Source organism: Pelodiscus sinensis, chromosome 2, assembly GCF_052426305.1.
Source record: "Pelodiscus sinensis isolate ZL-2025 chromosome 2, ASM5242630v1, whole genome shotgun sequence".
In the NCBI taxonomy this organism is placed as follows: domain Eukaryota; kingdom Metazoa; phylum Chordata; order Testudines; family Trionychidae; genus Pelodiscus; species Pelodiscus sinensis.
Genome location: NC_143053.1, coordinates 9273395 through 9300254, shown reverse-complemented (window position 1 = coordinate 9300254; position 26860 = coordinate 9273395). Strand labels below are relative to the sequence as shown.

Below are 26860 nucleotides of genomic sequence, written 5' to 3'. Positions count from 1 at the left end.
TTAGTCCTCTAACATACGCGCCAGAGTTAGCAGAATGATAAAACCTCAGAAAAAGTACCAGAGGGAGCAATCTTACATTTTCACAGAGATTTACTAGATGAGCTAACAAATCTTTTCTATCTTTAAGAACTATAGTATGTGGAACTAGTATCTGGAAAACAGAATTATAAGACTGGAAGGGACCTTGAGAGGTCATCTAGTCCAATTTCCTGTTCTCATGGCAAAATTAAGTATTATCATTCTAGACCATTCTTTACACCAGGATACAAAAGCTTCCATCAAAGCTGAATAAGGGTAGAAGAAATTATTCTGCTTCTCCTTTGAGCTATATAGTAGTGATGTGAACGAATGATCGACTATCCGATAAGCAAATGCTTATCAGATAGTCGACATGCTAGTTGACTAGTTGGTTCCCCTCCCCCTTGCTGCCTCTATCAAAAAGAGGCAGAAAGTGGGGGAGGAGGAGAGGGTGCTTCAAAGTGGCAGTGCTATGTGGAGCCCGAGGCCAGACCTTGAGTACTCTGCAGCGCTGCCGCTTTGAAATACCGCGGGGAGCATGGGGCCAGCAGGGGACTGCGTGACTCCCCTGCTGGGCCCATGCTCCCCACAGTGCTTTCATCTTTGAAGTGTAGCGACAGCCTTGGGTTGCAAATTGCATCGACTATTTGATTAGTCAATTAATCGAAAGTTTACATCCCTGCTATATAGCATCTTGATTTTTATGCCAGAACTACAGATCTCCAGAATGGCTTATTATATGGACCCTTGAGAGCAGCTTCACTGTTGTAGGTACAAACACTAAATGACTACTTGATAGTAATCTTTGCTTTCAAGGTCAATCTCAATTGAAATATTTGGAAAAGGAGATTCAAAAAACAGGAACAAAGACAGGGGTCACTACTCCTCACATCTCTATCAAACATGATTCCCAAATGAGTCCACTTGTGGTAGAGTAAGCACCTTACGGCATTATACAAATGTTGTGGCCAGTTGTCAGGAACCCGGTCCAGAGGGAAAAAAAAAAAAATCTGTTCAGCAAGCAGCATTATTAACAGATGGTATAGAATGCAGTTGACTCTACTATATGAAATCTTCAGTAACACCAGTTTCATGCCTTGCAAATTAACTGTCCAAAGCCTTTCAAGCGTTACGTAAGTCACTGCTCCCCAAAAATAGTGGCAAGGACTGGAGGAAATTTAACACGGGTCATACACAATTTGCCTTTTAACAAAGTATTCAGTGTTTTAAATTATTTAACAGTTGGTCTTAAAGGGTGCTATCAACTTGATAATATATTAATTTAAAAAATTAGTAGCTGCAGGTACTATATCTACCTTCAACTTCTCATGCCAATATTTATGCTTTTACAGCCTCTTTTTCAAGTTGTCTCTTTTTCCTGCAGCTGTGTGGAAAATCCACATGAATTAAAAATGAAACTGACTTACTCTTCAGGTAAAGCTGAGAAACTAGCCATACACAAAATGCTTCCAAACACATCACATACACTACTACTACCTGAAGAAATAAATATTTTTCCCATCTACCCTTTCAGTTATAATCATCTTACTGTGTAAGGGTAGGTTAAAAAAAAAAATCAGATACCTATGTGTTTTTTCTCCTTTTGGTTAATGGTAGTAATAGTAATAAAATCATAGTATTTTTACTTCAATTTTTACTATATATTTTAGAGAGTTTGTGCCTGTTTATGTGCGTGTCCGTCCGTCTGTGAGTCCACTTGGTATGCAGCTTTTTCGTATTATAATTTAAAGCAAGGTCAGGGTTTGGCTGTGCCAGGACAATGGGATGTGCGTGGAATGTGACTTTTTCGCATCAAACGGAAAGGGAGGGGTGTAATAGCAGGGACAGTTACACTCACGAATGACCAGAGAGGGACAGCAAGTGCCCTAGGCCTAGGGAGCAGCTTCTGGCTGGCAGCATTACCCTGCCACGTCTCCAGCCCAAGTTCCATGGCCTGCATTGCAATTTTATATACCTCCGAGCCCAAGTCAGCTGACCCATCATGTGAAACTCCACATTGCAATAAAAATCCCACATACCCTCTGCCTCCAAGGTCTTTTTTGGTCAGCTGAGGTTACTGGTCAATGGTATAAGTGGTGGCGTATTGACTAGAAAACAAACTAGGACTATCAAATTACTCCACATAGGCCACAGCACAGCCCCATGTCAATTATAGTTCACTGCCAATCTTAGCTGTATTTGAATTGGTCACAGACTCTCTCCTTCCATTACTAATGTCTAGGCATCCTTTCCATTTCAGTAAAATAGAGCAGAAACTTTAATGGCAATAAGAAAAAAAAACATTTAGGAGACTTTTGTAAATCCCCCTCTGCCTCTTTATGGCACAGAGCCTAAAGATTTTGAGCTCTCAGAGGCAAGATTTATTTGGACAGCATCTAGTACAATGGAGCACTAATCCCTGTGCAGGCGTCTTAGATGTTGCCACAACAGAAATAATAAAGGATCTGAAAGGATAATAAAGGATTCTGACTCATTCTTTTACCTAAGATAACTCAGAAATATTGAGTATTGTCTACCATATTTTTGCTGAATTCTTCTCGAAACACTACAGACCTTGACTACAAGCTTTTCCAGCCAGCAATTCAAGGAGTAAATTGAATCTTGAAGAAGAAAAAAGAAGAAAAAATGACAGACTTTCTCCTAAGGCTTTTTAGGTGTTAAACACGTGCTCTTAAACAAATCTAATTAGTCACAAAGCACCCCCACTCCTCAAACTGTTCAGCTTTGAATTTCTTTTTTCTTACAATATCTTTCAATCTTCCTAGTAGTTCATCAGCTGCGTATCCACTCATTTAGGGAGACAACAGAAAGATAAATCCAGATATTTCTCATATAAACAAGCAAAATTAATAAAATCTTTACAATACCTATTCTAACGAAGCCAGAAAGGTGCATCATCATCTTCTTCTTCAAGTTACCTTTTAAATTCAGAACTGGCATGTGTATTTGCAAACTTATCCAGACACTAAAAATTAGTCCTGCTATCATCACTATTTCCCATTTGCCCTCTTCTTTGTCACTTACAATAAAAGTAATCTAGCAGTTTTGCGTTAGGAAATCTATCCTAATCCTCCCAAAGTGAAGAACCAAGAGACCAGTATTCCAAAGATGTCAGCTGCAGCTGGAAATTAATTTTACAAATACATGCATTTCTAAGCAACTAACTGTTTTAAAATTGTGGCTAGGGTGGAAATTTAGAAAGAAACTGCACACTACTTTTCCTTTAGGCTTTTGAATAATTTATCAAATTATTTGTCATAGGGCACTAATCAAATGTAAATCAAAGCACAAGTGTTCTGTGTTCTGATTAATTTTATTCATTCAAACCAATTGACTTGTCAATGTAATCTGACAAACAAGATTGTGCGTTCAAATTTGTTACTTAAGCATTTTGCATCAGTCCAAACTAGAAGGAAGTTAATGCTAGTTAGTAATCCCTCATGTACATTACTATACACTTGAATTAAATACCAAATCAGTTAACTTAATTACAAATTTAGTATCCAAGATAAAGATTAAAACAAAACAAAACAAAAACAAAAAAAACAGCTGATGACAACAGGCTGAGCAAAAATTATAACTGTATTATGAATACTTTCTTTCACATAGGCTATATGCAAAAAATGTTCAGCATTACTGTTAACAATTAAAATATATCAATACAATGTTTCTGTAATCAAGCAATAAACTATATACGTATTTTATTTCTTATGCTTGTATGGTAATTAATAATAAACGTGTTATAACTTCTTACATAGTTTAAAAGATTTAATAGAGGGTGAGAGAAACTGAGAGAAAATATACTTCCCCATCTGAAATCAGAAAAGAAGAGATGAGAGGACTAATAGGTGAGAAGCAGACATCCAAGAAGGCAGTAGTTGCAGACAAAATGGTACTTGTATTGCCATGGTGTAATATATCTAATTCAAGTATCTCATTTTTCAAAAAATAATTGATTTTGCAATTCCTACAGCTCTCAGATTCATATTAGATATCTATACATACAGTTACATGGTGGTGATAGGCTTATAGATACAAAATCATGCAAGTATGAAATAAGTTGCTTTTTATCATGTGTGTTTGACTTTCTGTCCAGTAATCTGACATGGCAGCATTTTTATGTCATTCTAAATTCCAAGACAGATTCAATCAGCTACTTAAAAATACAGCAGTCACCCTTCCACGGAAATGTTCTTTAGATTGTAGACATCTCTCCCCGTGCCCCGCAAATGTTTTGAGAAGGGAATACTTTCAGTTATGAACCAGTTTCAGATTTAATCAGGTAATAGCACTGATTTTGGAACTCCTCTTTCTCTGCCCTGGAAGAAACATATGTCGATATAACTATTACACCACAATACACCATTACAGACACAAAAATGCTACTAGCAATAAAGAAAAACTCCGTTTATCCAAACCTCCATTATCCAACTCTCAGTACTAACCAACAGTCCAAGCCCTGCCCAGTATCCTGATTATCTGAATTTTTTGTTATCCCATCTGGCTTCAGTCCAAATTAGTACAGATAAACAGGTTTCCATTATACTGTGGTAATGCCCAGAAGGCTTCAATCAAAATCTGAAGCCACATTGCACTAGGCATTGTATAAACATGGGATCATACCTCTGAACACTTACAAATTTGTAAGCTCTGTTTACACACATGCGTCTTCATAGCTTCTTCCCATACTCACACATACCCATGCAATGCACTTTTGTCCAGTCAAACTTTTCATTGAAAAAAAGAAGCAAGGTAAATGTAGCGCAGTAAAATAGAGTATTTTTTTATGCGACCACATATATCTTAGAGTGCATCCATCTGTTTGTCTGTTCAGTCAAGAACTCCTCCTAAACTGTAACAGCTAGAACCACCAAATTTAGTATGCAGCTTCCTCTTGCCCCAACTTAAACCAAGGGCAGAGTTTGCTTCTGCCAGGAGAATGGGAAGTGCCGGGGGTGGGACTGTTTTTGATAACGTGGAAAGATAGAGGGCAGAGAGTGGAGGGATGTGAAAGAGAGGGGCACGGAGAAGATCCACATAATACTGAGACAGGTCACTGGGGGGCTGCCGCAGCACAAAGAGAGTGGTCAGCAGGACTTGGGCTCCACCATCTTGCCTGCCTCCAGAATGGGTAAGTAGCCCTCTGGCCCCAACCCGAACTGGCCCCAAACCCGAAGCCTACCCCTTCTCCCCAGGAAGAGCCTGCAGGACATAGGAGGGACCTGCTGGAGGACAGGGCAGCTCCCCAAGCCTCCCCTCCCCCTAGACAGCCTGCAGGCCGCGGAGGGGTCACTGGAGTCCAGAGGCAACCTCCAGAGACTCATCCACTCCCCAGCATCTTCCACCTGCCTTGACTTCTGCTCTCCCACCTCCTTTCTCCTGTCCTGAGGCCACCACTCCCTGCCCTGAGCTCCCCCCTCCCCGACTTCCCAATCCTCTGCCCAAAGCCTCTCCCCAGGGGCGGCCCGACCATATAGGTGAACTAGGCGATCACCTAGGGTGCCAAGTTAAATGGGATGCCAAATGGTGGTGCAATATCACTGAGGAGTTTGGAGGTGGGGGCGCCGATTGCATGGTTCACCTAGGGCGCCAGTTGCTGGCAGCTAGTCTAGGGCCATCCCTGGTCTCCTGACCTCTGAACCCTCACTTCAGCCTTTATTTTCCTTAATTAAAAAAAATACAATAGTTAAATTAAATCGTGTACTTTTTTTTTTTTTAAATAAAAGAGAGAGAAAGAAAACCGGTAACTTCAGCAGAAAAACTTTGTTCTAACTTGTTTGCTTCAATCACAAGTTTATTTTATATTACGCTTTCTAAACTAAAACATATTGGGTTATGATCTCATGAGATAGTAGTGCTGATTGGAGTTCCCTCATCCTACACCCTTGGGATCAGTGGTCCCAAATGAGGGAATTTGCCAGACCAGGGGAGATTCCCTGCCACTGCCCCCCGCAGCTATTCCCTGCTGCTAGCTCTACTTCAGGTAACAGAACCCATGCCTCTGGCCCATCTGGGCAGCTGGGTAGGCCAGCCCCTGTCCCCGTATTGTCAGGCCCAGCTAGAGCTGCCACACGTGGGCTCCCAGCACCCCATCCAAGGCTACCGTGGACACTGGGCCCTGTTGCCACGAGTGGGCTCCCAGTGCCCCAGCGGGGGCTGCCGTGGATGCCTGATCTGTTGCCCATGGGCTCAGTCAGACCAGAGAGTTCCAGTTTGGGAAGGTAGAATCTGTATTATAACTGACACACTTTCCTTTAAACACCAGCACCAAACTAACTGTTCCCAGCCTGGTACCAAGAATGAGACAAAAAGCTATGAACTTACCTACTACTCATCATTGAAAATAACTATGTCCTAGCATAGCATTTCTAAAACTGTGGTCTGAGAACCCCACTGATCAAGCCCTTCCCATCCTAGAACTAAGACTCCCTACCTGCCCTAGTTCTGCATGGCTCCCACAAGCAGCTACCAGCTCTTTGTGGCCCCAGGGAGGCTCTGCCCACTGTTTCTGCCCAAGTGTTAGCTCTGCAGCTCCCATTGGCTGGGAGCCACAGTCAATGGGAACTGCAAGGGCTGCACCAGCTGGTGCAAGGACGGCAGATGGAGCCTCCCTGCCCACCCAAGTGCCTAGGGACCATACGGAAGTGACCACTTCCTGGGGGTGCTGTAAGTATCACCAGGACCTTACTCGGAGTAATCAGATGAATTTTAGAATAGGAAAATTTAATATATGTATCAAGGAAAGGTTCTTTACAGCAAAATCTACTAGCTTAAGGAACTTCCCATTGAAAGTAGTGCAATCTCAATTACTTAACATTTTTAGAACTAGACAGACAAAAATGTGACAATAGTCTTACACTGACAGAGGGAGAGATAGCATGACATACTGGGCTAATTTGATCATTACTACCTACTAATGAATAGAAATGATACCATAAAAACACATTTGCATAAAAAGGAAAGTCTTCTGGAACCATTTGACAGGTGAAAGGCACCCAAGACTTTCACTCCAATCCAGTAATCTTACTTGTTCTGGGAAATCTTTAATCCAGTCCTCTCTCATTTATAACCAGTAATCACTATTACTCAAAAACGTGAGAAAAGCCCATGTAATGCAAGTTGTGGAACTTTAGAATTACAATTAAATTATTTTTTAAAATGAAAAAATGGTCTGTTTGCTATTATTATGAATAAGAGTTTACTATGTGCACTGGGTAATACTTTTGACACAATATTGAAAAGCATCTCAGTACTTTAGGACTCCAAGTACATTTGAAAATTTTATTGTGTATGTAAAATCATCTTCCCTATGCTGACTGAAGTGCAAGGAGAGACCTTATATACAAAAACAAAGAGGAGAGAAAGTATATGTTTCTATAGGAAAACATAACAGGAAAATCAAAAGCGAGGGAAAGATTCAGGGCCATAGAAAATACTTGAAATGTTTTAATTTTTTATTCTCTTTTAGATTTAGCTACAATTCATTTTGAGCGTAGCACTTTAAACAGAGAAATTAGCTAAGATAAAGTTTTACAAATACGCTACTCAGCTTAGTATGAATACTATAAACCAGGGTAATTGCATAAATATGAACATTTTAAATTTCATTGAAAAACTACAGAATGTCCATAATAAGGAACATATGAAATGCCATGTTGGCTCAGATGCAGATTTATCTAGGCCAATATTCTGTGTCTGACAGCAGCCAGTATCAATTCCTTCAACAGAAAGTATAAGAACCATGCAGTATGAAGATGTAATATGATCTGCTCATATGAAGATGTAGTATGAACTGCTCATCCTTCCCCATATTCCTTACATGTCATATACTAAGCCATGAAATATGAGGTGTAATATCACTTCCAAAACGTATAATATAGTTAACTATGGAAACTCTGGATAACAATATAAAACATTCAATACCTCTTCTGAAAATTGCTAAGTTCTTGACCTCAAAAACTTCCTGTGGCAATGAGTTTCACAGACTAATTAGTTGTGTGAAGTTCCGTGAAAAAGTATTTTTTTGTACTGTTTTGAATTTGTCAACTTTTAATTTCATTGACTGTATCCTGGACTCATATAGAAATATTTGGCAAAGAATCAGAAAGCTTCATGCTTGTTATGCTACATTTAGGGTAATCAGGCAATGGATTGCAGGTAGGGGAGGGAAGATGTGGTTGCATCAATAACATTATTCAATTGCTCAGTGAGCAGCATTAGCATATGGCATATTGTAGGTAAGGCAGGGAGAGCTGTTTTTGTGGAAGGGAACTGATAATTTAAGCCAATGCATCTCTTCAGTTTGCTCATTTCCTGTGGTTGGCAAGACTGCAGCAGATTTTACACGAGTACTGATGCATTTATAATGCAGGAAGCAAAACTTCCTCGGGCTTAGTTGAAGGTGTCACTTCTGATATTTTGGTTCTAATTAAGCCATGATAACCTGAACTAATTCCAAGTTCTATTTAATATTTCAAGATCATTGAAAGAAAGGTTATAATAAAAATTCTATCCATGCTGTTTGGCTAAAATATGTGCTGTACACCACATATTCTGTTGCCCTTCATCAAAGCAAGGAGGGTGTGTCCACATACACACAGAATAAATATTTATTTTCCATGGGTGTTTTCATTGTTTCAAACTAAGAGAAACAGTACCCTATCAGTAAGAGCTCTTCTTCCCTTTAACACTGATGACTGACTATCTTTAAGAGTCTCATTATGTTAGCCAGAAATACCACAGGCACCCTGAGACCAGCATAAACTGTGTGATACTTATTACGTGCTTTTCCTTTCCTCTAGTTGTCCAGTTTCTGCATGTGGACACCTGACACACACTTATTTTAAAATTGCTTCTTGAGTTCAACTTTTTATAAGAGTGTCAAGTTCAAGGGTCCTGTTGTGCTAAGTGTTGTGTAATCAATGGTTAACTACTTGCAAAGAATAAGGATAGGAGGAGGTGAAGCATAGTGTTCATCCAGAGGAATAATTTTTAATCCAGTTGGAGCTTTGAATTCCAGCATAGAATTTGAACTGAATCATAAGCACAACTAGACTGAGTCCTTCATTACTCAGTTTTACATACGGATACAGGCACTGGATGCTGTCTTCTATTCAGCTTTGAAATTACAAAAATTTAGCAAGTTGCTCTCAAAGCCTCCAATGATTTGCACTCCAAAATCTGCAAGTCTTGGCCTCAATTAAAAGCAAGAGAAAAGTAAGCTGCACAGAGACTTCAAAGCCATGATACAGATTAGAGGAATGTAGGATAACTCCCTTGTGTGATGGTTTAACAAAATACCTAATCAAATAATACATTCCACAGCGCACACAATCAATCTTACACAAAGGTTTTACTATGAAATCAAAGTGAAAAGGAAATGTTCCGGATGACCTTTATATGCCACTGACTGAAAGAGGAACCCCCCCCACACACATCTATATTTAATCCCATCTTAAACTACAAATGACAAAGAAATCCATTGGAAATATCCCTGTTGCTACTGTGAAGTCTTCGGATATTGCAGGAAGACAATGCATTGTGATGCAAATTAGCAGCACAGTGGGAAACATGCTGTAGAAGCCAGTGCGTGTCAAGTTATATACCTTGTTGATTATGAAAAGGATTAAGTGCTTTTTCTAACTTTTCCCACCAACCACTGAAACTTGTTTGCTGTGGTTTGAATCCCCCATGCTCCCCAATAGTCAATGTTTCTTTTACCATAATTCAAGCTAGTAATTGCAGACCATGTTCTTTTATTCCTTCCTTTCACCCTTTACCAGTGCCTCCAAAACAGCACAAATTCCCACAATATCAAGTTCATCTTGTCACTAGGAACCGGGCTTGATCTTTGGTCCCCAAAAAGATCAGAACATGAAATTCCCATAGCTCTGCAAGCCAAGGGAATAGGGACAGGGGTTAGGCATAGGAAATAGAAAAACAATGCAAATACACACAAAAAATTGCTCCGGTCTCAAATGCATATACATAAGTTCCCCCCCATGCTAAGATGAAACAGCAATAAATACCTTAAACATAATTTAAAATGTGCCCATCCGTACTCTCTATACCCCATCACAAATGTCCTCACAATATTGCTTCCCAACATCCTGCTTCCAAATATATTAGAAAATAGCAAAACAGCCAAAGAGGGTCCACTATCAATGCGAATGGGCCCGATGTGGAACATACAATCTGAAACCCCACTGAATTTATGGTAAATCCCTCCTTAGTACCAAAAATTCCACTGTTTGTTAATTGGCAAAGAATGTCACAGCTTATTCAGGGTTACACACTATGCTCATTCAGCCTTTGGCCTTTTAAACTGAGAAAGAAAAAAGAGTGTAGCTTCATTTTGCACACAACGGGTAGCTATTACACTGTAATGTTTCATCACAAAGTTTACTGACAGGTGCTATTAAGACTAATGTCAAAGTTTAAATGAAAAAAGTTTCAAACAAAGTTACAACCATAATCTAGGAACACAACAGAAAAAAGTACTTTTTTTGAAAATAGGAACAATTTCCAAAAGAAGACATGAAAGACAGAGGGTGCTAGATTAAGGGTGTGTCTAGACTACCTAGTTTTGTCGACAAAAGTGGACTTTTGTCGACAAAACTATACCAGCGTCTACACTACCGCTGAGTTCTGTCGACATAACGTCGACAGAACTCAGCAGTTTTGTCGACGCTGGTATACCTCATTTTACGAGGCATAACACTTTCTGTCGACAGAACTCTGTCGACAGAAGGTGTTATTGCCTGTAACACTGCGTCCAGACTACAGAGTTCTGTCGACAAAGCAGCTTGCTTTGTCAACAGAACTCCATGTGTCTGGACGCAAATTGTCGACGGAAGTTTTGTCGACAGTATCTGTCGACAAAACTTCCGTCGACAAAACGCGGTAGTCTAGACGTACCCTAAGAGTAAAGAGACAAAGACTTTATTCTCAGATGACCCATTGATTTAACCTTGTCATTTAGAGAAAATTAATTTGTCAGACCCTCTGGTCCAGCATTACCATCTATGAAGACTTCACAAGTCAAACTTTCCATTATTTAACTACTTATTTTGTTTCATATGTTCCTCTACTTTGATAGTCATGCTAGTCCTGACTGCCCACTAGTCCACTTCTCCAGTTCTCCCTGTATCTTTTCCCATGCTGAGCTACCTAATTGTTTAAAAAAAGTAAATAACATATATCAGTATGTAACACTTGTAAACTACTCATCTCATTTCCTGCACTCATTTGTCAAAATATTATCTGTGAAACTGTGAACTCCCTGAGTCTTCCTTGTGTTTGTTCAATCCCTAGCAGAGCTGTGGGCTCCAATCCCAACCGAAACTTCTGGGATCTAACACAATACAAATAGAAAACAACAACTCTATGCATCACAGTACTTTGAAATTGAAATCAAACTATTGAAAGCTGCCATAGGTAAGATTAATAAATAAATGAGAGAATAGCGCTTACCTGTTGGAAAGGAAAGTCTTGAAAAATCTGAAACAATAAGATGATGCTTTATTAGCATAATTAAAATACTTTCCGTCAAATTAGCCTAACCACTTTTCTGCTGGAAAATTATTGCACTGTTCAGTACCACACATTATCTGAAATAGCACTCTAGCTGACAGACATGTTACATGCAAAGCAAAAATCACCATTCTGTATTCCCCATGGTTCATTCACAAGGTTATGCTCCAAACAGGTGAGTGGAAAAACAAAGATTATACCAACTATTTTATAGCAAAGACCTTACTCTATGAGATAATTGACATAATTATTATAGAAGAGTGCTAGTCACAAAGCTCTCTACTGATTCCACTAGAACCTGTTTTTACTCTTTTTTTTTCAACCATTCAGCTTATCTGTGATGAAGTTTTCAGGTTCATTCTTTGTCCGAAGAAAATGGTTTTGTTTGATAGTTTGTTTTTAAACTTAGACACAAACCATTCCAAATTTGGGTTCAAATGTGATGAATGAGAAAAGGTCAAATGGGAATAGAAATAATATTCAAAGAAAATTAAGTGTCTCTAAACTCAGTCAAATTTAGAAAGATAAGGTATGTCTATGTCTGTCACTGTTACTAATAGTTTGTCTATGTCTGCTACTAGTGTATTACTAACAGTAATGTTAGTCTATGTCTGTTACTATACTAACAGTGCTCATATGCTGGGCACTTTACAGACAGCTAAAATCACAAAGCCATTATAGCATGTAAAACTAATCTTGCTGCATTTCTCTCCCCAACTTTTACTTGTCATCTTAATTTGTAAGCTCATAAGAACTCTGACTGCAGAGAGAAGGAAACGGGATAGGAACAATAATGAAGAGAGAAGTAAGAGATATCAGGATGTTTGAGAATGGGACTGATGGTACAAGATGAAAGGTGACCTGAAGAGAACAGAAGAGAGTGACAGCTGGAAAGTAAGTTGGAGGAAGAAAGTGCAGTGTGGGGGCAATTATGGAGAAAAAGATAAAAGAAAGCAGCAGCAGCAGATTGGCCAATGGGGTTCATGCTCATGGGCCACAGCCAATTGGAGGCCCCAGAAAAATGGACACCCCGCTTCACCCACCTGCCTCCCTCATTTGGGAGCAGGGTTGGAGGCTTGCCCTGCTCAGTCCAGTGCTCCTGCTGGGGAGCACGGTTGGGGTGTGGAGGCTTTCCCTGTTCCCTGGCAGGAACACCGGGTGAGTGGGAAAAGCTCCCATGGCCTGACCTGGCTCCCTGGCAGGAATACTGGGGGGAGGGTGTGGTGGGACATGCCCCTGTGCTACTGACCCCATTTCCCCCATCAAGAGATTGGGGGAAAGGTAGGGGACAGACTGCAGAGGTGGGGAGCAGCCTTCACTTTCTCTGGCCCAGGACCTTACGAAAGCTTGCTCTTTCCTCTGGTGGTAGGGACTGAATGAACCATGACCAAAGAGAAGAAGCAGAGCTGGTTGGCAAAGAGAATGGCAAAGATGAATGAAGAGTGAGCAAATGTATTATGGACGATGTCCATGTGAACTTTGGACTTTCTCCACAGCAGCAAGAACAGGAACAGACTGACATAGCTTCAGAGCATGCAGTCTCATTGGTTTGCTACATATAGAAAAATATCTAAGGTTAATTTAAAAAGAACTAGTAAATAAATGATATCAGCAAACATTCCTAATATTGTGTGTAGTTACTCTTATTATAATCCATGCTGCTATGGTAAAAGCTGACAAAACATTAATACTGGAGAAAAACATCTAAAACAAATAAAGCCAATTCACTGCATATTTCAAAAATGAACTTGAGAGCAGTCACTGAAGACATGTCTTATTGCTTTAGTGGCAAAACATGCCAAAACTAAAACTCTTAAGATGCAAAATGAGAATTCTTACAGGACATTAATACTATGAGGAAAACTCTGCATGCTTTGTTCTAGAAAAAGAACAGTATGTTTAGAGAGTAACAAGGTACATATATGAGTAACAAGGTACATATATAAGGACAAGCTCATGAAGTATTTTGCTTACAAGCCATGCTGAGCTGATGTAATAAAATATGCCCTCAAACAAGAGAAAACAAACAAAAAAAAACAAACAAGAAGGAGCTACATAAACTTCAGGAAGGAAAAGCCTCAAGTTGCCTCCGGCAATAGTTTCCACATGGAATGCAGGTAAGTGCTTATGGAATGAATCTTTACATAAGTATGAAAAAAAAGCAAGTTTTAATGAAGTTTCAGATTCCTGATGAATCATTAAATTTTAGACCAAAAATGGAACATTTTCCTATTTTTAGACTACTAACTTCCCTACAATATAATAGACTAGTTGACTACCTGATATGCATAAGTTTATCGGACAATCGAGTAGTCACACGACTAGTCACTCCCCCTCTTTGCTGCCTCTATCAGAGACAGGCAGCAAGGGGGCAAGGGGAGAGCAGGAGCTGGTGCTGTAGGGAGCTAGCTTAAAAGCCAGTTCCCTCCCAGCACTGTCTCCCGGGGAGAGAGAGGGGTGGGAGACAGGAGTGGCAGAGGCATCCCTCCTGATGTGCCTCTCTCTTTGAAATGTACAAGAGACGCCGCAGCTCTTGTACATTTCAAAGGGAGAAGTGCAGGAACTTAGTGCAGGCACCACTGCGCCTCTTCCTTTGAAATGTACAGGAGCCACTGTGGCTCTTGTAAATTTCAAAGGGAGAGGAGCACTGAGATAGTTGATAAGGGGGGTATTCACTAATAGAATAGTCGATTAATTGAAATTTAACATCCCCACTATATTGTACAGCAGGGCTACTCAACTTTGGAAGCTCCAGGGGCCACAATGATACTGAAAGCACATGCCGAGGGCTACAACTTAAGTGTGGTTGCATATATATGCAAATAGTGTATTTCACACTGACGGGCATGAATACAAAGATTAAGGCAAGACTACACAACACACAGACCCCATTTAAGTCAGTTCTGCTGTTATTAATAAATGCAATATTTACCCAATTTCCTCCCAAATGACATCACTTTTAATGAGCAATGACAGTCCAGGAATTTAACTACTAAAACGCATATCAATAGAGGACCATTATATTGACTACTTTTTTGTTTTGGCTCCCCCCTGCAAGTCAGGTGTTGAGCCCCACGTAAACCCAAACCGCACCACGGGTGGCAAACCAGGCCACGGACCACAGGCAGCCTGCGGGCCATGTGTTAAGAAGTCCTGGTCTAGATTATCCCTGACAGTTGTCAGTCTAACCTGCTCTTAAAAATCTCTGGTTATGGAGATCTTGTCAATCTTGTGGTAGAAGGCTTGTAAGGCTGCTAAGTATACCTTGATGGAACGAAATGAAAGCAGTGATTGCTTGAGAGTAAAGAGAGAGTCCAGTATAAGAGATAGGGGCACTGATATTGGGTCCTAACCCTTTTAAGGTGCAACATGTTGAGAAACACTTCCACTTGTGACGTGCGGGTGGAATCCTTACAGCTATGGATGAAGATTGTGCATACCTGTTCTAAAAGCCCTTGTTTGGTGTGGGAGAGCCATGGAGAAGCTATGCTGTTAGATTCAGTTTGTGTAGGTCCGGGTAAGTTTGTGTTGTTCAACCCAAAGTGATGAGATTGCACTGGTGAAGGAGAGTGAAGGGCATGCAAATTGACAACCTGAGCAGGAAAGAATACCACAGTTGTCTCGGGTAGGTGGGAGCTATCAGTATGACCCTGGCCCCATCTGTCCTGATCTTCTGAATTACTTTAGTGAGAAATGGTGTAAGTGGAAAGGCGTAAGAGAGCGTATGATTCCATAGAATGAGGAAGGCATCTCCAAGTGATCCCCTCCTGATGCTAGTCTAGAATAAAACCGTATGCATTTGGTATTGAGAGGTGCTGCAGGTCTATTGCAGGGTGACCCCATCTGCAGAACACGGAACTCACCACCGAGGTGCTGAGCACCATTCGTGGTGCCAGGGAAAATGTCTTCTGAGAGCATCTGCCGTTACATTGATGACACCTGGTATGTGAACTGCCAACAAGTGGATTTTGCAGGTGATGCAAAGATTCCAGTTTTATGGCCTTGGTGCACAGGGATCGAGACCTGGCTCCCCCTTGCCTGTTGATATAGACTATGCAGGCAATGTTGTCTGTAAAGACATGCAAGTGTTTGTCAGCGATGGAAGGCAGAAAATACATGCAAGCATAGCACACCGTGCACAGTTCCAACAAGTTTATGTGCACGATCATCCCTTGAGGAAACAAAAGACCCTGAACAGTCTGGTCATGAAAACGAGGACCCCAGCCCCTGCATTACTGATTGTGCATAAGAGAGGATGTGGGTGGAATGGAACCCCCATGCAGAGACTGGCTGGTTTGATCCGCCAGAGGAGACCTCATGAGGTATGGTAAGCGGAAGAGACATGGGGTGCTTTATAGGCTTGTATACCATGGAAAACCAAATCTATAGGCAGCACGTGTGGAGTCAGGTATGTGAAACCATGAAGTTTTAGCTGCCATGTGGCTGAGAAGGTGTAGGCAGTCTTTGGCTATAGTGTGTGTTGAAAAATAAAGTGGTGTGACCAGAGTTTGGATAGCCAGGAATCTGGTGTGAGGTAGATAAGCTCGAGCTGATGAGGAGTCCAGATGGCCCTGATAAACTGTATGATCTGCGAGAGATGAATAGATGACTTTTCCCAGTTTATTTGGAGGCCAAGCTTCTGAAAGCACTGTATGGTTATTGCGGCACCTTATAGACTAACCGAAGTGTTGGAGCATAAGCTTTCGTGGGCAAAGACCCACTTTGTCAGATGCATGTAGTGGAAATTTCCAGAGGCAGGTATAAATATGCAGGCCAGAATCAGGCTGGAGATGATAAGGTGGATCCAATCAGGGAGGATGAGGTCCACTTCTAGTAGCTGATCTGGAGGTGTGAATTCCAAGAGAGGAGAAGCTGCTTTTGTAGTTAGCTAGCCTTTCACAGTCATTGTTTAATCCTGAGTGGATTGTGTCAAACTTGAAGATGAACTGTAGCTCAGCAGTTTCTCTTTGAATTCACACCTCCAGATCAGCTACTAGAAGTGGGCCTCATCCTCCCTGATCCACCTCGTCATCTTCAGCCTGATTCTGGCCTGCATATTTATGCTTATGCTCCAACACTTGGTTAGTATATAAGGTGCAACAGGACTCCTTGCCGCTTTTGCAGATTCAGACTAACACGGCTACCTCTCTGATACTTGATGTATGGTTACTGTAGTCATGAGCGCTTGCCTCAGTCTGCAATGTGGCCTTGAGAAGGCAGTCGTTGAGATAAGGGAATATAATTGTTCCCGTGGAGTGAAGACATACTGTGACTACCATGAGCACGTTGGAGAAAACTCGAGGAGACATAGACAAACAGAAACGTAGGACTCTATATTGGTAGTGAACCGGGTCTACGGCAAACCTTAGGAATCGCCTGTGAGTAGGATGTAGTAGAACATGAAAATAAGCATCTTGGAGGTCAAGGGCTGAAAACCAGTCCCCTTGTTGCAATGCCAGGATAATGGTGGATAACGTGACTATGCAAAAGCATTGCATCTTGACAAATTTGTTCAGATTGCACAAATCTAAAATTGGTCTCCAGCCTTCTTACTTCTTTTGTGTTAAAGTAGTGGGAGTAGAACCCTCTCCCCTGTGTTGTCGTGGGACTGGTTCTATGGCCCCCAGATCTAACAGATAGAGCACCTCCTGTTGAAGCAGGGACTCCTCAGAGGAGTCCCTGAAGAAGGATGGGGAGGGAGGATGGGTAGGTGGCTTAGAGAGAAAGGGGATGGTGATGAGATGATGTTGATCACCCATCTGTCTGAGGTAATAGAGGCCTGCTGGTGGAAGAAGGTGCAAGTGGACACTGTCGGCATTGAAACTTCTAGGTGGTTTTCCAGGTTTTCCTCAACCAAGGCTTCAAATTTGCTTACTAGCCAGCAACAGTTTTGGGGCCGAGCCTGACGATTGCCTTTGTCTTTGGGACTAGATTTGGTTCCTGATCCGGCTGCTGATTCAGATAGGCCAAGTAGCGTGGCCATTGGTAGGGCTAGTACTGGTAATGCCTACATCTATTTGTGGGAGTATGGATATCCAGGGTGTGGAGAATGGTGCTAGAGTCCGTCATGGTATTGAGGACTTCATTAATTTTGCCTTCAAACACCTTCTCCCCATCAAAGGGCAAATCCCTGACCATGTATTGTATTTCATGAGGGAACGTGGCTGAGGAGAGCCAGGAGGCCCTGCACATCATAATAGCAGTTGCCATGGTTCTAGCTGCTATGTCTGTGACATCAAGCACAGCATGGAAGGTATCATGGGAAATAACCTGCCCCTCCATTACTATAGCCATAAATTGAGGTCTCTGTCTCCAAAATGTCATCTGCAAAGTCCATCAGCTAGTTTGGTGTAATTTTTAAAATCATACTTTGCCAACAAAATCAAGAAGTTTGAGATCCTGAACTGTAAAGTTGCAGACATGTAGGTCTTGTGACCAAAGAGATCAAGTCTCTTACTATCCTTGTCTGGTGAAGTGATGCTTTGCCCATTGGTGTGCAGCTTCCATCACTAAGGAGTTTGGAGTCGGGTGGGTAAAGAGAAACTCTGAGCTCTTAGTGGGTACATAGTATTTTTCATCAGCTCTCTTGCACATAGGTGGTATTGAGGCAAGAGTTTGCCAAATCATACTGGCAGGGTCCAGAATGACTAGCATGGTAGGGAGGGCTATTTTGGATGATGGTGAGGCTTGGAGGATGTCTGTGAGCTTGTGCTGAAGTTCGGAAACTTCCTCCATAGCAATTTTGAACTCACGTTCAACTCTCTTAAAAAGCTCATTAAAGTGGGCAAAATAATCCACAGCCAAAAGCGGAGGAAGGCATCGCAGCCTCGTCAGGTGAAGACGATGAGTTTGTCGGGGGGCGATGCATCAGTGGGGAGCAGCCATTCCTCCATACTCTGAGCCTCCTGAGCTTCTGTAGGGAGATGCTGTTGCAGACACAGCTGTGTGCAGTGTATAAAAACTAGCCTGTTTGTAAGAGCTAGGCTGCAGACTGTGGTGTCTCCTATAGAAACCCAAGGGCTTCAATAAGATAATTGTGCAGGATGTGGCATCAGCAGTCATCATGTGACTTGTAGTACTGCAGTGGAGAGGAGTCCTGTAAGCATTCCTCTCTGTCAGTGGAGAATTGTGATGGCACTGGGGTCACCGCCGGAAAAATCGTGGGTCTAGAAATGCACTGGTGCCAAAAAGCGGCAACTTGGGGGGGGAGGCAGATGTCACAGCCAGATGTGTATGCTGCATATAAGGCAGCAGTGCCATGAGAATCGATGGCAGCGTTCGCAAAGTTGGTCTATACAGTGCCGGTGGAGTGATCAGTGCGGAAGACAGCAACCGCTGATACGCTGGCGGTACCGAGTATATGATCGGTGCCGCTAATTTGGTCTGTGCTAACAGTGCCAATGGGAGTGCCAGTGTTGTGGGTTTCAGTGCCATTGTCTTTGTCGGTACCGATGATGTGGATGGTGGCACCAATGTAGTTGTTGGTACCGTAGCATTTACTGATGCTGCCTTAGGGTATTGTTTGGACCATTTGGGGTTGGTACCAAGCAGCTGCTGACACTGCTGCAGTGCCTGAGATAGCTGGAGCATCATAGATACTGACACATAGAATCATAGAATCATAGAATAATAGGACTGGAAGGGACCTCGAGAGGTCATCGAGTCCAGCCCCCCGCCCTCAAGGCAGGATCAAGCTCCGTCTACACCATCCCTGACAGATGTCTATCTAACCTGTTCTTAAATATCTCCAGAGAGGGAGATTCCACCACCTCCCTTGGCAATTTATTCCAATATTTGACCACCCTGACAGTTAGGAATTTTTTCCTAATGTCCAATCTAAACCTCCTCTGCTGCACTTTAAGCCCATTACTCCTTGTCCTGTCCTCAGAAACCAAGAGGAACAAATTTTCGCCTGCCTCCTTGTGACACCCTTTTAGATATTTGAAAACCGCTATCATGTCCCCCCTTAATCTTCTTTTTTCCAAACTAAACAAGCCCAGTTCATGAAGCCTGGCTTCATAGGTCATGTTCTCTAAACCTTTAATCATTCTTGTCGCTCTTCTCTGTACCCTTTCCAATTTCTCCACATCTTTCTTGAAATGTGGCGCCCAGAACTGGACACAGTACTCCAGCTGAGGCCTAACTAGTGCAGAATAGAGCGGCAGAATGACTTCACGAGTTTTGCTTACAACACACCTGTTGATACAACCTAGAATCATATTTGCTTTTTTTGCAACAGCATCACACTGTTGACTCATATTCAACTTGTGGTCCACTATGACCCCTAGATCTCTTTCTGCCATGCTCCTTCCTAGACAGTCGCTTCCCATCTTGTATGTATGGAACTGATTGTTCCTTCCTAAGTGGAGCACTTTGCATTTCTCTTTATTAAACCTCATCCTGTTTACCTCTGACCATTTCTCTAACTTGCTAAGGTCATTTTGAATTATGTCCCTATCCTCCAAAGAAGTCGCAACCCCACCCAGTTTGGTATCATCTGCAAACTTAATAAGAGTACTCTCTAGCCCAATATCTACATCATTGATGAAGATATTGAATAGTACGGGTCCCAAAACAGACCCTTGAGGAACTCCACTTGTTATCCCTTTCCAGCAGGATTTAGAACCGTTAACAACAACTCTCTGACTACGGTTATCCAGCCAATTATGCACCCACCTTATCGTGGCCCTATCTAAGTTATATTTGCCTAGTTTATCAATAAGAATATCATGCGAGACCGTATCAAATGCCTTACTAAAGTCTAGGTATATGACATCCACCGCTTCTCCCTTATCCACAAGGCTCGTTATCTTTTCAAAGAAAGCTATCAGATTAGTTTGGCATGACTTGTTCTTCACAAACCCATGCTGGCTATTCCCTATCACTTTATTACTTTCCAAGTGTTTGCATACGATTTCCTTAATTACCTGCTCCATTATATTCCCTGGGACAGACGTTAAACTGACCGGTCTATAATTTCCTGGGTTGTTCTTATTCCCCTTTTTATAGATGGGCACAATATTTGCCCTTTTCCAGTCTTCTGGAATCTCCCCTGTCTGCCATGATTTTTCAAAGATCATAGCTAAAGGCTCAGATACCTCCTCTATCAGCTCCTTGAGTATCCTGGGATGCATTTCATCAGGACCTGGTGACTTGCTGACATCTAACTTTCCTAAGTGATTTTTAACTTGTTCTTTGTGTATCCTATCTTCTAAACTTACCCTCTCTCTGCTTGTATTCACTACGTTAGGCACACCTCCAGACTTCTCGGTGAAGACCGAAACAAAGAAGTCATTGAGCATCTCCGCCATTTCCAAGTTCCCTGTTACTGCTTCTCCCTCCTCGCTAAGCAGTGGGCCTACCCTGTCCTTGGTCTTCCTCTTGCTTTTAATGTATTTATAAAAGGTCTTCTTGTTTCCCTTTATGCCTGTAGCTAGTTTGATCTCATTTTGTGCCTTTGCCTTTCTAATCTTGCCCCTGCATTCCCGTGTTGCTTGCCTATATTCATCCTTTGTTAGTTGTCCTAGTTTCCATTTTTTATATGACTCCTTTTTTATTTTGAGATCATGCAAGATCTCCTTGTTAAGCCAAGCTGGTCTTTTGCCATATTTTCTATCTTTCCTACACAACGGAATTGTTTGCTTTTGGGCCCTTAACAACGTCCCTTTGAAATACTTCCAACTCTCCTCAGTTGTTTTTCCCTTCAGTCTTGCTTCCCATGGGACCTTACCTACAAGTTCTCTGAGCTTATCAAAATCTGCCTTCCTGAAATCCATAACCTCAATTGTGGTGGTCTCCCTTCTACCTTTCCTTAAGATCATGAACTCTATTATTTCGTGATCACTGTCCCCTATACTGTCTTCCACTTTCAAGTTCTCAACTAGTTCCTCCCTATTTGTTAAAACCAAATCCAGAACAGCTTCTCCTCTGGTAGCTTTTTCAACCTTCTGAAACAGAAAGTTGTCTCCAATGCAGTCCAGAAACTTATTGGATAGCCTGTGCCTCGCTGTGTTAGTTTCCCAACATATGTCTGGATAGTTGAAGTCCCCCATCACCACCAAATCTTGGGCTTTGGATAGTTTTGTTAATTGTTTAAAAAAGGCCTCATCCACCTCTTCCACCCGGCTAGGTGGCCTGTAGTAGACTCCTAGCATGATATCACCCTCGTTTTTTACCCCTTTTAGCTTAACCCAGAGGCTCTCTACACAGCTATCTCCTACGTTCATCTCCACTTCAGTCCAAGTGTGTACATTTTTAATATACAAGGCAACCCCTCCTCCCTTTTTTCCCTGTCTGTCCTTCCTGAGCAAGCCGTACCCTTCCATACCAATATTCCAATCATGCGTCCCATCCCACCAGGTTTCTGTAATACCAATGATATCATATCATATCACATGATCTCTGTGCCCATGGTCTAGTGGGGGACAGTTTCTTAGACAAGGGTTCCCAATTAGGCACTTCTCCTCTTTGGCGCCTTTCTGCCAAGGAAAAGCTGGGGATGATTGTACCTCCATAGGTTGTGATCCTAGGTCCGAGGCAGGGTGCAGATTCTTCTCCAGTATAATTAGTTTCAACCGGAGATCTCTATCTCTATGAACCCTGGCCTTAAGTTTGGCGCAGCGAGGACAGTCTTTAGGTGAAAGATGTTCTCCCAGACATCTGTCACACTGAAAATGTCGGTCAGAAATCGGCATCACCTCTCTGCAGGAGGAGCAGTATTTAACGCCCGGAGAACCAGGTATGATGAAAATAAAAAGTTTTTCTTTAAACAACTCACTAACCAACCAACAGTAATAGTAATAACAATAACTAAGAAATTATGTAAAACTATTTCAGAAATGCGAAGAAATCAGAGAACTGCAGAACTCCGTCTTAGGCTGAGGGCAGTTGAGGAGGAACTGGAGGGTTTGGGCTGCATGTGCGCGGTGCCTACTGGCCCACCACACATCGGTTGGGGCTGTGAATGCACAGCCTATGGAGGGACAGCTTCAAAATCTCCGATCCAGGCACCAGAGCAACACCAAGACCAAATATGGAGCATCCTTGGGTGACTCTCTCTCAGATGAATATAGAGCTTCTTTAGCACTTTGGGCCCTAATCCTCCAATGGGCTCCACACTAGGGATGTGAATGGTTAACCAGTAAGCATGATCATTACAGTTAACCAATGGGAGCTGCAGCAGCCCTCGCCCACAGCAGGCCTGGCCCAGCAAGCTGCAGGCAGGGCGCTCCAGCCCAGCCAGAGCAGTTCCATGCCCCTTGTAGGAGGACTGCTCCAGGCCACCCATGGCGGGCAGAGGGGCCATGGCCCTCTTGCCTGCCCCCATTTAGTTAATGGTTAAACATAATATTTAACTGGTTAACTAATTAAATGGGATTTTACATCCTTATCCACATAAGCAGATCCTTGAATTCACATAGGCTTCAATGGTTTAACTTGGATTGCCCATGTGGAACCCATTTCAAGATCAAGACGTTTAAGAGTGTACCCACTGAAACGATAATAGCAACCATTTAGTTCAATGTCTAATCTCAGCCAATTTCACAAATGGATAAATTGAGAAGGCACTACTCATGAGCAACAATTCCACTTAAGGCTATAGTACCCTGTGAGAACACATTTTTCCAAACCAATTAATTTCTTACAACAGACACAGCTTTCTAAGGTTAATATATACCAGTATTGGATTTTAAAACAGTATAGTGATAATAAGCACACAGCATGATATTTCATAACCATATCAATGAAATGTGAAAACGTGCAAAGAGAAAAAGTGCAATCTCTGTTATGCATTTACTATTTGCTCACCATCAGTTCCACATAGGATGAATGTTCATTTGTTTCATGCAATTTATTAATTATGGCATCACAGCAGGGACTCTAAAAGCTTAACAGTAAATTATTTTTGGCCTTATATCTTATTTTTGATCCCCTATTAATGTCCTCTCCTAACTCCCCACACAGCCTCCTTTTGGCTTAAAAATTTTACTCCTAGTCTCAAATCAAATGAGGAGTATTTTTGTAAAAGATACCAACTGAAAGAAATGTAATAGAACAGATGTTTTAAGTTTTGTGGTATACAGAACAGTAAGTCTCTCAAGGTAGGTGTGTGATAAGCCAGGTAGCTCCAATTCATCAAGTTCATACACACTTGCTAATATTTTGCAAACTAGCCAATCTTCAAAATCCCAACAAGTGAAGTTGCTTTTATTCTCCTTCTCCCCCACACCCATCTCTCATATAATAGGGCCGAACTGAAGTTTCACATGTAGTCCTTGGCATTTCCTAATGCATGAGTGCTAAATTATCCATCCTTAACATTCTCCTACTTTTTTATTGTAAAGAATTGCCATACTGGATCAGACCAACGATCCATCAAGCCCAGTATCCTGTCTTCCAATAGTGGTCAATTCCAGGTGCTTCAGAGGGAATGACCAGAATAGGGCAATTACCAAATGAGTCATTCCCTGTCATCCACACCCAACTTCTGGCAGTCAGAGATGCTAAGGACAGCTATAGCATGGAGCTGTATCCACGATCATCTTGGCTAACAGCCATTGATGAATCTATCCTATATGAGCTTCTCTAATTCTTGATTATTAATCAAGTTATACTTTTGCCCTTCACAACATCCCCTGACAATGAGGTTGCCTGTATCTTGTGTGAAAAAAGGACTTCCTTTTGTTTTAATTCTGCTGCCTATCAATTTCACAGGATGACCCTTGTTCTTGTGTTATATGAAGCAGTAAATAACACCACCTTATTCACTTTCTCCACATCACTCATGATTTTCATAGGCCTCTATCAGATCCTTTAAATCTTCTCTTTTTGAAGCTGAATAATCCCAGTCTTTTTAATCTCTCCTCATATGGAAGCTGTTCCATTCAGTTAATCATTTTGGTTGTCCTTTTCTGCACATTTTCCAATTTTTATACATTTCCAAGATGGGGTGATCAGAAATGCACACAGTATTCAAGGTGTGGAAGTGCAATGGATTTATGTAGTGGCATTAGATATTTTCTGTCTTCTAATCTATCCATTTTCTAATGGTTCTTCATATTCTCCTAGCTTTAATGACCACTGCTGCATAGTAAGCAGATGCATTCAGAGAACTAGTCACAATGACGCCAAGATTTTTTTCCTGAGTGGTAAGAGCTAAATTAGACCCCATCATTCTGTATGTGTATTTGGGGTTATGTTTTCCAACATGCATTACTTTGCATTTATCAACATAGAATTTCATCTGCCATTTTGTTGCCTAGTCACCAAGTTTTGTGAGATCGCTTTGTAACTCTTCACAGTCCGCTTTGAACTTAACTACCTGAGTAGCTTTGTATTGTCTGCAAATATTGCCACCTCACTGTTTACCCCTTTTTCTGGATCATTTATGAGTATGTTAAACAGTGCTGGGCCTAGTACAGGTCACTGGGGGCGGGAGACATCATTATTCATCTCTGTTTCCTTTTAACCAATTATTAATCCATGAGAGGACTTTCTTTCTTATGCCTTGACTGCTTATTTTGCTTAAGAGCCTTTGGTAAAGAACCTAATCAAGGGCTGTCTTTAAGTTCCATTCACACTATGTTCAGTGGTTTGCAACCTATGGCTCTCAAACCAAATATGGCTCAGTACAGCCATAGCTCTTTTGTCATTTCAAAAATACATAAAACTTTTACAATTAAAATGAAAAATTAATTCAAAAGTTTATAAATGTGTAATTATTCATGTAGCTTGAGTATGTGCATGAACCTGAATTTGACCAGTTATGATGTAAACTTCAAAGGAATATGTGAAAAGATGCAGCAGCAAAAGTCCCATGAAATAAAGTCTGTGAGTTACAATGTTTCATTTATACTATTATTAATCATCATGTCAATTATCAAAAATATTAAGTTGTATATTTTCACTCATGCAAATGGGCGTTCTTATAATGGCTCTTTGTTGACCATGTAGTTTGGCTCTTTGATTTAAAAAGGTTGCCGACCCCTACTATAGTCACTGGATTACTCCTGTCCACGTTTCTTGACTTAGAGAATTCTAATAGATTGATGAGGCTATGTAGCAGGAGACATAAGGGATCTGTCGAAAAAGGCTTTCTTTCTCGACAGATCCCCCTCTAGACTGTTGCGTTTAGCCGACAAAGTGCTGAGTCGGCAAAACGTGGTGGCCATTTTTATGCAAATTAGGTGCGGATATTTAAATCCCTGCAATGTCGACCTGCCTAATCTGCATCCCTATGCCAACAGAGGGATGCAGTCTAGACATACCCTTTGGGACAGCTCCTCAGACGGGTCTTCTAAAAAGAATGATTCTGGTGTGGGAATGTGAGGACCAATGCAAAGAATTTATTTAGTTTCTCTCCTCAATAAACTTTTTTTAATGGCATAATTGCACTCTCACACAATGATGACTTGGGAAACAACCTGTCAGAGAAGTTCAGTTACTATCTGGAAACATGAAGACGCTGGAGAGACTTCCTTTTCTTCAACCCACTTCTGCTTGCTGGAAACCCAGTGACTAGTTCAGTCCTTGGTATTGTGGCACTAGGATAAATGTTCCCAATTCAATCCTTAGCAATGAGGAATTCCCCTTGGTCACCAGGAAAAGTGGGTGAAGATACAGGGGAGACAGTCCCTTATTTGCTTTCCTGCTCAGGTAGTTGTTTCCTAGTGTATGGGAGGTCAAGAACTGGCTAGTTCCCTACAAAAATTTCACACATAATTCCTTTGTCACATGACTGACTTATTTGCAACTGAACAACACTGTAGCTGTTTAACCTACTTTTTACATATTCTGACAACCCGATCCAAAGCTTCTAAAACTCTGAAACCCTCTTCTGGCAATTTTTGACATTTTTCTGTCTTTCCTGTACATTTCAGGCACTTCTTATTCTAACGGACATAACTTTGAAGCAACACACATAGGTTCCAACATATTTTACTATCAGGTCCAACCGATGACTTATGGATTAGAGAGATTGTCAATTTCTAAAGAGGACAAAAACAAATAAGGTTCTTGGGCCACATTCCTTATAGTACCTTTAATCTTTCTAGTAGGTAAGTTCCCTTACTTTTCAGGGATCATCATTTTGATCTTACATATGTAAGCAGGGTCAGGATAAGCTCTACCCTGACATCTGTTGGTGAACTGTGGCAAGTGATGCAAAAAGACTTCAGGGGCTGATTCATTTGCATAGGCATGCCCACCCTGCCTAATATGCGCTCTCAGCAGCCAAATGGTCACTTTGGCCACTGTGGGATCTCAAGTTTCTCTGTTACTGAGGCAGGGG

General features: G+C 41.5%; 1 protein-coding gene across 10 annotated transcripts in view; it reads right to left on the bottom strand.

Annotated features, from left to right (window-relative positions):
- PTK2 (protein tyrosine kinase 2) overlaps positions 1–26860 on the bottom strand; it is a 327060-nt gene that overhangs the window by 246693 nt on the left and 53507 nt on the right. For 8 of the 10 annotated variants that reach the window (XM_075920047.2, XM_075920050.2, XM_075920052.2 and 5 more), the window contains one exon: positions 11512–11538. The exons of the other annotated variants lie outside the window; for them this stretch is intronic. In XM_075920047.2, the coding sequence (XP_075776162.1) occupies positions 11512–11538 (27 nt within the window). The remainder of the gene's footprint in view (positions 1–11511; positions 11539–26860) is intronic. 10 annotated transcript variants of the gene reach the window in all.